We start from the raw sequence: 13,381 nt of genomic DNA, 5'->3' as shown, positions 1-13,381 counted from the left end.
GACCTTGCCCCTCTCCCCAAAATGACCGCACACAACTGGCCCCCACACCCTTCATTTTTGCTACACTAAAATAAAAAGTTTTAGTGGTCTTCCGCTTGATTATATCAACCATTTGTATTTGCTTAAACACTACAGAAAAGTGCAAGATAGAAAAAATTACCATTGACATTTTGGTCATCCTTCAATGTGTACCCCACACGGGTAGATAACTATGTAAATGAGAAAATGTAATGCTCTTCTACGTGGACACCCTCTTTCTCTTGGGTTCTCTATCCCCACCCCTTCTTTGTAACCTAACCTCTCGTCCCCCTCCAGCCCGGATCCTGGCAACCAAGAGTGGCCACTCACGAGCTTCCGATCCTTCTGCTTGGAGAGCCGCAGCAAGAGAACTCGCACAGCTCACCTGCTGGGCTGGGCTGGGCTGCAGGAAAACCGGACATCTTGGTGCCTGCTCAACCAACGCTGCCCTCTGGCGCTGCTGCAGTTCCATCACATACCAGTAGCACATCTCTGTCTCTCGGGGACCAGGTGGCAGGCAGTGGTCACCTCAAACGCTCCAGACTGAGAGTGACACCGTCACTGCTCACAGCTCATACTGCCCGTGACCAGAAATGAGGTCCTCCAGCCACGAGGCTAGGGTGCAGGGACAGGGTGTCTGGACAGAATAAGGGATTCCCACGGTCACTCCACCTTGTTTTTATCTAACAATAAAACCAACTAGCAGAAATCTCATGGGCTCTTTTTAACAGATGTGTAATGTTCTATAATATGGATACAAAGCAATTTACTCAATATTTCTCTTGATGGACTAAACTTTCCTTCCGGTTTCTTGTCACTGTAAACAAGGGGACCACAAGCATGGCTGTATTTCTGGGGTGTAGGCCATCAGGAGTGGCACAGCAATACAGACACACACACTTCTAATCATAACAGACACTGCCAGCTGGCCATCTAAAAGGACTATGATTCGTATTCCAAGAGAGAGAATCCCTACCCCATGTCTGTCAGCAGCAGGGACCAGCTTTAATTGCAGCCAACCTGAAAAATGGGAACTGTCCTCTCCTTGCTACATTAATTAGCACTTCTCTCACTCTTCAACTGACAGGCCATTCGGGTTTGCTCTTACGCTGGGTCTACCCAGTTCTCTGTTGGTTTGCTTACCTTTCTTTACTGGAAGTTTTAAGAAGCCTTTGAACCCTATATACAATAACTTTTTTTATCTCTCAACTGCAGTACAGGTATTTTTTCCTAAATCTATATTTTGTCTAACTTTATACATGGTATATAGTCTTCCATATGTAGACAAACATGTGGAACTATTGTTAATTCTGCGAGGTGGTATAAACCAAGAGCCCCAAACAAAACGAAACCAAAAAAACAGAGAAACAGTTCTTACCAGATAAAAATATCCAGTGAGGGCTTGTTATGACCTGATATTCAGGATCTGCTTTAAAATTCCGGGATTGGGGACTGGAAAGAATATGTTGAAGGGTACAGATAAAACAAGAGTTTTATCTTCCCAGTGAAGCTGGGGAATGGGTATATGGGGCTCATTATACTATTTCTCTTTACTTTTCTGCAGATTAAAAAATTTCCAAATTAAGTTTTTTTAAGAGACCAACATTATCCTACAATGTCTCCTAAAATTTCTTTGAAGATTTATATGATTGCATTTTTTTATACTTCAGTTTTTAGTTAATCACATGTAGTTCTGCATATGCTGAGATAGGGATATAATTTTATTTTCTTCCAAGTAGCATTTTGAGGCATCATTCATTCAAATAAGCTATCCTTTTCACCAACATCTCTGTCACACATCAAATCCCACATACATTATTGCATCAGAATCTGTTTCTGGACTCTCTGCTCTGTTCCACCAATCTATCTTCCTGCTCCTAAGAAAGTACCGTTCTGCTCTGAAACAGAGTTGCTCTATGGCATGCATTAAGGACTAGAAAACGCAAGTCCTCACTATGTTAAAAAATGATTTTCTTGGAGACTTGCCCTGCAAAAACACCTTTAAATGCATTTTATCGAGTTAAAAAAGAGGAGGAAAAAAAAAAAAAAAACCCAAAAAACAGCACTTGAAAATATGCTCAACATCTCTAGTGATCAGGGAAATGCAAATTAAACCCACAATGAGATACCGCTATATGCCTACTAGAATAGCTAAACTTAAAAATAGTGTTAATACCAAATGCTGGTGAGGATGTGGAGAAAGTTGCATTCACATGTTGCCTGTTGGAATGTCACTGGCATGGTCACTCTGGAAATAATGTGGCAGCCTTCTACACAACAACACCTACACTCAGCAGTGAACTCTCAGGCATCTGTCCCAGAGAAAGGAGAAGGTGTGCCCACAGAAGCCTGCACACAAACGCTCTCAGCAGCTTTATCATAATAGCAAAAGCTGGAAATAGCCCCAATGTCCTTTGATGGGTGAATTATTAAACAAACTTTGGTGAAACCAGACAATGGGATAGCAACAAACGAACTACTAACACATGAACCACCTGGATGGATCTTGAGGGGCACTATGCTTACAGAAAACACCCACCCCATAAGATCACATTCCACAGGAATCCATTTCTATAACATTCTCGAAATGACAGAGCTGTAGGAAACAAGCAGAGCAGTGGTTGCTGGCAACAGGCAAGCAGATGTGGACATGGGGCAGCAGGAGGGTCCTCTGCAGGTACGGAGTAAGCCTATGTCTTGACTGTGTGCTGGCTACACAAGTCTGCACACAGTGCTCATGCACAGTCATACACATGTAAACACTGGAAAAACTGAGTAAGGCCTGCCGTCTGGTCAGCAGCATAGCATTGGTGTTGTAGTATTATATACTATTCTGCCACTGGGGAAGCTGTGTGAAAGATGACAGGGTTCTATCACTAATTTTATAACTTCCTATGAGTCTACAGTTGTCCCTCAGTATACATGGGGGGTTGGTTCCAGGACCTCCCATGGATGCCAAAATCCATAGATGCTCAAGTCTCTGATATAAAATGGTGTGGTATTTGCATATAACCTAGTACATCCTCCCGTGTACTTTACTGGGGGGGGGGGGGGTTGTTTGTTTGTTTGTTTTTTGACCGGTAAGGGGATTGCAACGCTTGGCTTGTTGTCGTCAGGCCCACGCTCAGCCTTGGCTGAGCACACCAGCCATCCCTATATAGGATCCAAACCCACAGCCTCAGTGCTAACAGCACCGTACTCACCCAAGTGAGCCACGGGGCCGGCCCCTCCTGTGTACTTTAAATCACCTAATACAATGTAATGGGTCTTATAATACCTAATACAATGTAAATGCTATGTAAACAGTTGTTATACTGTATTGTTTTGTATTTGTATTATTTTTTATTGTTACTTTTTATTGTTTTTCCCCCAAATATTTTTGATCTGCCATTGGTTGAATTCATGAAAGTGGAAACTACAGAGGGCCAACTGTGTAATTATTTAAAATAAAGTTTTTTGGGGCCGGCCCTGTGGCTCACTCAGGAGAATGCAGCGCTGGGAGCACAGAGGCCGTGAGTTCGGATCCTATATAGGGATGGCAGGTGCACTCACTGGCTGAGCGTGGTGCAGCCCACACCGAGCCAAGGGGTTGTGATCCCCTTACCAGTAAAAAATAAATTAAATAAACAAACAAACAAACAAACAAATAAATAAAGTTTTTTGAACAAAGTAACAGACTAGGTAATAACTCAGACCAACCGTCCAGCTAAGACAACATTTTTTAAAAGATACAAATATGTGCTTGAAGTCACTGGGGAGCTAACGAGGACCTGGGAGAAGACAGGATCCCAGATGGTGACAGCTGCTGATTGCAGAAGAGGCTTTTCAGAAATCCAGGAACACAACTGGAGCACCTGAGAGTCTAAGAGCCAGTGAGACAACATGTGAGAGCCCAGCGCTGTCAACAGAGAACTAGTGAACCTCTCACAGTGGGTTCTGAACCCAAAGGCCCACACCCTAGAAAAAAGTACAAAACACAGGTCAACTGGCTAAAGCCCAGCACTGAGTCCTCTCAAATCCTGAAAGCGGATGGAGGGTATCCCAGACTGTCAGAAACAAATGTAAAGTCTCTCTGGGAGAGGAGAACATTACCAGGCCTCTAAGTATTTCCATAATTTTTCATATCCAGTCCTTTAGTAACGAAACCACAGAAGCTCTGGATCATGATATTATTAAACACAGATTTTAAACCCTGCTTGATACATTCAAGGAGGTGAAAGAAACAACTGAAAAGTATGACAAGGATATGAAAACCATAAAACATAAATAAAAGCTCTGAAAGATAAAAATACTAGAGTTAAGAATTTAACGGATGGGTTTAACAGCAAATAAGACATAGCTGAAGAGAGTATTAGCAACAGACAGTGAAATATAGGTCAAAGAAAAAACCCAAACTAAACCAGAGACAGAAAAGGACAGAAGAGAGTCAAGAGAGTGTAAGAGAAATAAAGAATTACATGAAGCGGTCTAACTTACGGATAACAGGAGTCCCAAAAGAAGAGGAGAGAATAAAAGTAATATTTGAAGAGAGAATGGCTGTGAATTTTTCCAAAGTCACCAAAAACATCTACAAAAACTAAAGGTTGTGGAACTAGTATGAACCCAAGAACCCCAAGTAAGATAAACACAAAGAAAACTTGTGCAAGGTATATCATGATAAAACTTCTTTTCAAAAGGAGCCATAGAAAATTAACATATTATCTCCAACAGTAATAAACTGGCAGCTAACTTCCCAACAAAAAAGGAAAAAAATCCAGAAGACAACAGATTATCTTTAAAGTGCTTAAGAATAACTGAAGAATAAATGTCAAACTAAATTTCTATACCCAGCAAAAACATCTTTTAGAAGCAAAAGTGAAAAAGACATTTTCAGACAGACAAATCAGAGAGATTACTGCCAGCAGACACACATCACGGAAAACCCTGGAGTTTCTTCAGGCAAGAGGAAAATGATGCCCTTGGAAGGCCGAAAATGCAGAAAGGAATAAAAAGGGAAAACAAGCTAAATATGTGGGCAAATTTAAATGAACTGTGACTAGTTAAAACAAAAATGATGCCCTGTGTGATTTTAAATGTGCATAAAATTAAAAGCATGATAACAAAGGGATGGAGGGCAAGGTGTGTGCTGGGAGAGGCCGCCAGTCAGAGCCCAAGTCCTCACCTCCCACAGAGGGAAGGCTTACCTTACCCTGCTTACCCTCCTATGGCAGACATCAGCAAGCTCGCCAGCACTTCTGGTTTCCCTCCCCATTTTTGGCACATGGGAAGAGAGAACTTTTCCAGACTCTTGAGAGCAGAAATAAAGTGTGGCATTCCTGTGGAAGCGTTAGAGGCCAGGAGTGATTCTCTTCCACCCTACACTCCAGCCGAGCATGAGCAGGTAAAAAGTCTGTGGCTGTCTAAAGGCAATGAAATGTTGAGATGGTTAAAAGAACATAATTCAACCCATCCTAACTGAAAAAGCTCCTCCCTCACTGCTGCTGCTTTTCTTATGATTCTAAATCTGAAATCCAAGAGCCTGGCCTCAGAAACACAAGCCCTCACGGAGAAATGACACTAAGAAAGAGACAAAGGGGATGTCCCCTCTCCCCAGCAACTACAGCAAGGGCTAAATTGAGGACGTTCACAATGACAAGGACGTTCATCGTACTCTCCTGAGCGGCATACAGACTTCTATGGACAATCACAACTGAAGTCAACTTGTTATGATATTTCTCTGACACGTGAACAAAGGGATCTGAGAAGTCTCGAGCAATTTTTGCCACATAATGTGCAAAAAACATCCAAAGAACCTGCAGTCTGACTGGATGCCTTCCTTGGGCATTTGTGGCCCTGGACGCAGCATGCACCTCACACACCTGCACCACTAGCGGGGTAAGGGCACAAGAGCTCTGGCTTCCATCAGAAGATGGTCATCGGGCATTTCCCAAGTCACCCACGTGAAGCCCATGAATCTACTAGACTTCTCATTCTGACAAGAGCTCTCAGTTTTGTCTCATTTAAATTAACACATCTAAAACTAAGGATATCAAGAAACAGTAATATAAGCATGCAACTTAGAAATATGGAAGAGAATAAGAACGAAAGCTAAAAGAAGCTATCAAAGGGGTTGACTCCACAGAAGTAAAAACTGGGGGCTGGGACTGGGGTTGTGGAGTTGAGACCATGGACACTTTGCAGAACTACGAGGGTACTTCAAAAAATTCGTGCAGAAACAGAATCAAAAGATAACACAAATCTTTGCACAAACTTTTTTTTTTTCCCTTAAAGATGACTGGTAAGGGGATCTCAACCCTTGGCTTGGTGTTGTCAGCACCACACTCACCCAGTGAGCGAACTGGCCATCCCTATATAGGGATCCGAACCCGTGGCCTTGGTGTTATCAGCACCACACTCTCCCGAGTGAGCCACGGGCCGGCCCCTTGCACAAACTTTTTGAAGACCCCTAGTATTTCACCTTCTCAACTACTTATACTTAAATAAAGTCAGAAAGGGAAATAATTTCTTACGAAGTCAGGAAAGTAAACAAAGAGAAGGAAACTCCTGAGTTTACACCAGGGTCAGCCAGGTCACCAGGGAAGCAGCCAGCTTCAGAGGCTGCAGGTCACACATCCTCCAGGAGCCAGAAAAGGCCCCAAAGGGAGCAAGTGGTTAGAAGGACCCAGAAGGAGAGGCATGGGGAGGGGCTGCTGCTGGCAGGTGTGACCTCAGTTGAGGGGTAGGGGCACTAGAGGGACCCCCAGGGAGGGTAAATACCCTGACCTCACTTCCTCCCCTTCCTGGGTGCAGTTGGAAGCCAGTGGGCCTGAGAGAGCAGAGAGTAAGCCCCCCAACCAGGCCCCCCAATGATACGTGCCCCATCAGTGCACCCAGGGAAAAACATCCTCGACAACCCATCCACCAGTGAGGCCCCTCACCACAACCCGCCCCCCACTATGTGCCCCTTCCAGGCAGCTTCCAGAGCAGAGAGCAGGGTGGAAAAGTCAGAGCTGTGTGCCGCCCCCACCCCCCACAGGCTGCACCACAGCCATCCTCCAGGCAAACACAGCAGAATCTGGGGTGGTATGAAAATGCCGAACACCAAAACAGCAGTAACGGTGTCTTTATTTTCACCTCTGGACAAACACATCAGTTTTTCTATTTCACGATCACCCTGGCAGCCTCTGTGCTGTGGCAGGGACCAGCAGCGGGCATAGCAGGTCGATGAGGAATCAGGGGACATGGCCCCTTCGTCTCAAGCCTTTGCAAGTAACATCACCGAGAAGCAACCAACAAAAATGCAAACATGATTCCTCTTCATCCCTCCATAGCAGGGCTGGGCATGTCACACACAGGGGTGGGCATGTCAAGGGCACAGACTTTCTGGAAGGCAACTACATAAAGGCTTGAAAGTAGACGTATTCTTTTTGCCAGTCACCTCCTGCCTAGAGAAAATCATGCTTTTTGTGAACTCCTGACAATTCTGTTTGTAAGAGGCAGAGGTAACAACACGCCGTCAGCCATGGCCCACGCGCCGGGCCACAGCACCTGAGCAGTGGCCACTCTGGAGCCATGGGAAAGCTGAAGAAACACGGAAAGCCACCAGTAACTTATTAAGTGAAAAGAGCGAATTATAAAGCAGTAAACACGACAGGATCCCAACCTCATGAGATGCAAGTATGTAAGTAAAGGAGAATTAACCTGAAAGAATCCCTAAAGCACCAGCAGTGGCGACTGCTAGCTGCTGGGGTGCGGACGATCTTTTCATTCCCTTCCTCTGTGGTAGGCAAGTTTCCTGGGCAAACTCACTGCTCAAACACCCAGAGGAACACAAAAAGCAGACAGACCCTGTGGTAGATGAGAACGTACAAAGGTCGTGTGAAGGTCACAGGACTGCCTCCAACTGCTGCCCTGCAGAGCCCAGCTTGCCAGCAGCCAGGGTGCTACTCAGCTGTGCGTAGGAAGGGGCAGAGCGCAGACCCTCAGAACACCCGGCACCCCACCCCAAACAAGCCCAGTCCCTGCATTCAGAAATGGTTTACAGATAACGAGCTGGTGACATGCCTGGGGGAGAACCTCCATCCCACTGAGAGGTGGCAACTGGGGGCACCCTCTGCCACCCGGGAAAGGTGGTGCCTCTGCATCTTGTGGTCTGAAGGCATCCAAGGGACAGTGACCAAGTCCACATCCAGAAAACTGGTTGCTGATCTTGGCCAAAAGGGATCAACTGCAGAACTGGCACTTCCTCTGATCTACTTGTCAGTGGGTGGAAAGAGGTCCACGCTTCTAGAATCTACTTTCCAGCGACACCATCAAGCCTGTAAGAGCACTGAGGTGATACCACAAAAGCATGCGATTGGCACCTCTCCGCAGAAAGGTCCCTGCAGACCATCAGGAGCCTCAGGGCAAGCCCCCATCAGGTCAGGGGTGAGGGGTGTGAATGGAAGACATTGCACTGCACTCCAGCTGTGGCATCTGGACCCCTGGCCCGCCCTCCTCCACACACCAAAGAGATCTCAGCAGGAGTCTGCACAGAAGACCTGGCCAGTGGTTTTCCTAAACCTCCTCCCCAGCAGTCAACCGCACCTCACTGTCCCGCAGTGAGGGGCTGAGTGTGGCAAGGTCACTGATGCAACGTGGGCCATCCCCACCAGCAGGGACCCCTGGAGCCACATCAGTCAGAACCCAGCCCTCCGGATCCCCAGGCTTGGCCGTTTTCATTAGCAACATCTGGGAAACCAAACTCAGACTTTTATTTTAACACTTTGCGGAACTAAAATGTGTTCTAAGCTTCTCTCCTTACACTCACAAAGAGAATCATCAAGATAGAATAGCTCACTGCTGACAACATTAAACCCCTGGGGGGTCTCACAGGGGCCCAACAGGCCATCCCCAGCTTGAGAACCGGGGGCACGCTGCCAGCGTGGACTTGTAAGGAGCCTCCGCTCGGCTTTTCCTCTGCTTCCTCCTGCCTGAGCTCTTCCCTCCTCACCCCAACGTGGCTCAGCCTGTGCATTCCTGAGCTCCACGCGGGCAGCCCTGGGTCACCTCTACTTCCCCCCAGGACTGCTCCCCGAGATGTCTCCATCGCCAGCAGCTTCACAGGTGTAGACGCTTCAGCCGGTTTCCCCTCTCCTGACTGGCCACCACGTTGTCACTGTGGGGTCTGACTCTGGTTTCCTCAGCCATCTGAATCCCCTCCTGCTGTTGGGTCGCCTGTCCCCCCACCCCTGCGGGTGTCCCATGACAGACGCACACACTGGCCTCCGTCAGGCCTCCTGCACCTCTGAGCATGCACCACTCTCCTGTCTACTCTGAAACAGCAAACACTAGCCCGCTCCTGGCAGCAAAGGAGACATGGAACAGGCCAACCTGCCCTCAGCAACACTGCTGTCCAGACTGCTGCGGAAGCTGTGACTTCTCCTAGCTCCCCGGCTGGGGCAGCACTTGCCTATGTGGTCTGATACTGCCACTGTATCCCAGGAGGCCATGTCCCCACTCCCCAGGAGCCCCTGCACACCTGGCAACGCCTAATCCCACAGCCCTCGCTACCCCAGCTCCAGCCCTCCAAGGCAGATTGTGCCTAAGTCCACGTGGGGATACCTGAGCCCCAACACTTCCACCACTGACCACTGCACAGATGATGCCAGGATGAAGATGCCAGGACCTGAGGACGCCCAGGACTCAAACAGTGGTCCCAGCCTTCAGAATGCAGCCTCCTCATGTGGAGAGGCCCCACCTTTTCAGTGAATCTCCAGCCCCAGCCCCCTTGCGACCACAGCAGGCTGTGACCCAAGTTCTCCCAGGCGGCACCAATGCTGCAGGCTGAGAGGGGAGGACACGTGGAGCCCAGCCTCTCTCTGGGGAGGCCAGAGCCTGCCTGAGGCTAGAACTGAGGGTTACTGACCAGTCCCGTCCACTAGACAAGCCCTGGCAAGCTGTGGGTACATCCTTCACACCCAAACCTGCTCACCCCCACCCAGGCAAGGGGCTGTCCATGCACCTGTGTGTCCAAGACCAACTGATGCACCTGGTTAATGTCCACCAGAAAAGCAAACAGGAGCCTGGATTTCCCAGCAGTATTAGCTGAACAGCCTGCAGGAAATTTGTTATGTAGGCATCATCTGAGCTCCCTGCAAACATTTAAATATAATCTGAAAAATTATTCATTGCTCTAGTTAAGAGAAAAAGACAGTGACACCCCAAAACCCCAACTATACCACCAGCCCGCCAGCCGTGTGGCTACAAAAACACATCAGAACCCGCTGGAACTGAACACGCGCTGGGGCTGGGTAGCTCGGCTGCCTCGAGTGAACATGAGCACACTGAGCATACCAGGCACACCCGGCAGCGACTCCAACAGAAGAAAACCACCGACCAGCCGCCACACAAAAGATCCCCACCCAGAAACTTGACAGCGGTAAAGGAACGAGGTCTCCCCGATGGCTGGAATGCAGGGCTACACCTCCTCCTTCAGACCTACCTGCTTGTCTCATGAGCTCTCCTCCTAGACCCCTATAAAATGGATGAAAACGTTCAGAGTTAAAATCTTCTACTATATAAAACATGAAATATCCTCACCAAGTAACAGATGTCAATTAGTTGAATTTGTCATGAAAAGCGTGCACTACATTTTATGAAAAGAAATGAATAAATGTGACCACATCATTTTCTGGAGGTGTCTTGTTCTAACTGGGGTGATTCTGATTTTCGATTTAAACCTTGCTGGTATTACCCACACCATACTATCACAAGGAACTACTTCCAAACAGGGCTCACCTCGTACTTTATAAAGACTGAAGTAATTTGGGACACCAGACAGTTATTATTTAGCCAAAGAAGCAATCCACGAAGGTTCTGTCATAAACACAGCAGAGAGAGGGCGCACTGCCTGCCCTGCCCTCCTGCCTACCTAACACACAACACTGATACTGGGACACTGGGGGACAGACAGGTGAGAAGACAGAAGTGATTCACAGACTGTGGCTTGTGGCCTAGATGGGGTGACAGGATGTGTACCTGCCCTCCCACCTTAGACAGCTGGAAACCTGGACAAAACACAGGAATCGCCAGTGCAGACACTGGGGCTGAGGCCCAAGAAGGAGGAGCCTCCCAACACCACAGGGAACTGCCTGGAGGAAGTTTCCAGGCACTGAGTGGGGGGCTGAGTTGTGGAGGTGGGGATGAAGGAGGGAGAGGCCACCACAGTTAGAGACCGGGTAGCAGAGGAGCAGCCAGAGAGGGCCCTGGGTCCCCTGGAGCCTGAGACTGATGCTGAGCTGCATGTGCAGACGGGACGACTCCGGTCTGGGATGACCCAAGAAAGCTGAAGGCAGGGAGGGAGGCTTCATCCCTTCAGTACGGAGAACAGGATGGAGCTCACCATCCGACAAAAGTCACACTAAAATCCCACTAGAAAAATGAGCAGAACAGCCCCAGAGTGGGAGAAAACATGGCAAATCCATGTCTGATAAAGAGCTCACATCCAGAACAGTGAACAGCTCAAAAAGATGAAGACAGATGACAAATTTTCTAATGAGCAAAAAGGTCGGAACAGTCACTGCACCAAAGAAGATGCAGGAAAGCCCCGTCAGCACACAAGAAGACACTCAGCGTCACTGTCACTAGGGAGATGCAAATTACAGTGACACAGAGACGCACCTACAAGGGCAGTGCGAGTCCAAAGCTGGTCACGCCGAGTGCTGGTCGGGACACAGAGCAACAGGGTCCAGGGGAAAGTGGCGCAGCCCCTTTGGAGAAGCCATCAGTATTGTAAACATACACATGTACCACGTGACCAGCAGTGTCGCTCCTGGCGTCCACCCAAGAATGAAAACACACTTCTGCATACAAACCAAGACATATCTGCCAATGCTCATCACAGGTTTACTCCAAAGAGCCAAAAGCTGGGAAGAACTCAAACGTCTGTGACCTGTGAGTGGACCAGCACACCGACGTACACACACAACACAGACTGCCACTCAGCAGTAACAAGGAACATATTAATACATGCAACAACATACACAAATCCCAAAAACATCACACTCACTGAAAGAAACCAGACCCAAACAAAGGCTCCTTATTGCGTGATTCCACCTATGCAAAATTTTAGCAAATGAAAACTAATAACAGGGCAGGTCTGGGGCTGCACAGGGCAAGGGTCTGGGAGGGATCAGCTGCAATGGCGTGGAAGGAAGCAGGGGCTACACAACCATCTGTGGTCACCAACCCGTCAAACCACGGCTTAATATGAGTAAGTGTATCTATCACATGTCAAGTGAACCTCCACAAAGCTTAAAAATACCAACTAGGTTAGGCCCTTGAGGTCCCTGCATACTGAGCTAAGTGGCTGTAGCACCTATTCAAACAAAATAAACACAGAACACAGAACACACAACACACAACAGTAAGGAAGAATCGAATAAAAGCCCCGTAAGTCAGCTATTCAAAACCTAGTCCAGCCTTTCCCTGACAATACATTTTTTCAAAGACTAAAAAAAAAAAAAAGAACTTTGGTTTTGTAAAGCTTACCTGTATAACTGACGGTCATAAAGCTGAAAATAAAGGATTGAAAATTAGTAATTTAAGCAATTTGGACTTCTTATTTAAATAATATAATACGTATATAATATTAACAAGTATCAAAATGAGAATAGTTGGAAGACGGCAGAGCCAAACGTCCCTGAGGGCTGGGCCAGCCAGGAGAGCCAACACACCATCTCACGTAATCCCCACCCAGGAGGTCACTCAGAAGGGCAACCGAGGCACAGAGAAAGGAAGGACGAGGGGGACCAGCCAGAGGCTGAGCTGAGCTGCACTCAGCAGCAGGTCTAACAGCCTCTGCGGCAGGAAACTAACTGTGCCAAACAGGATTCTGATGTTTCCTCTTCTTCAAAAGAGGTTAAAAGCACTTCACAATACTATCATCAATTACCATTACAACTAAAATTTACTGATGTTCACAGTTGGCCAAAAATTCCACTGAACTCTTGAAATCATTCTTGAACTCTCACAAACACTCAGGTAAGTAGGTTCTATCATTACCTGTACTGTACAGAAAGGGAGCCTGGCTCAGAGGACTCACTCGGCTCTCCCAAGGCTCCCGCTGGTGGGTGGCCTCCTTCGTGGTCCCTGCACTTCCACCCGCACCTCCCAAGTCAGAGAGCGCCAGACTCCACTGCCTCTTGCCAAACCACAAACCAAGCTGAGGCACGGGCAGACGTGGGTCTGAGACCAAAGTGGCACATCATCATATGAAGAAGAGAATCTCGAAAGACATGACACTCCACTGGAACAGACAGTGAAACCACCCAGCTCCTTATGAGTGATCCTGATATCCTGTGATACTCAGGTCCACAGTTCACACTTTACCTCTATGAGTCAC

At 47.6% G+C, this 13,381-nt stretch overlaps 1 protein-coding gene across 4 annotated transcripts in view; it reads right to left on the bottom strand.

Moving 5' to 3' along the window:
- Positions 1–13,381, bottom strand: part of TBCD (tubulin folding cofactor D) — a 193,168-nt gene that overhangs the window by 32,158 nt on the left and 147,629 nt on the right. For 2 of the 4 annotated variants that reach the window (XM_063080807.1, XM_063080808.1), the window contains exons 22-23: positions 12,529–12,551; positions 10,481–10,512 (exon numbers count right to left, since the gene is read on the bottom strand). The exons of 1 other annotated variant lie outside the window; for it this stretch is intronic. In XM_063080807.1, coding sequence (XP_062936877.1) covers positions 10,481–10,512; positions 12,529–12,551 — 55 coding nt within the window. Of the gene's footprint in view, positions 1–10,000; positions 10,131–10,480; positions 10,513–12,528; positions 12,552–13,381 lie in introns of all 4 variants that reach the window. One more of the 4 variants, XM_063080806.1, reaches the window with a different exon arrangement.

Source organism: Cynocephalus volans, chromosome 16 (assembly GCF_027409185.1).
Source record: "Cynocephalus volans isolate mCynVol1 chromosome 16, mCynVol1.pri, whole genome shotgun sequence".
In the NCBI taxonomy this organism is placed as follows: domain Eukaryota; kingdom Metazoa; phylum Chordata; class Mammalia; order Dermoptera; family Cynocephalidae; genus Cynocephalus; species Cynocephalus volans.
Note: the sequence above shows the minus strand (reverse complement) of the source record. Positions and strands in the feature narration are given on the sequence as shown.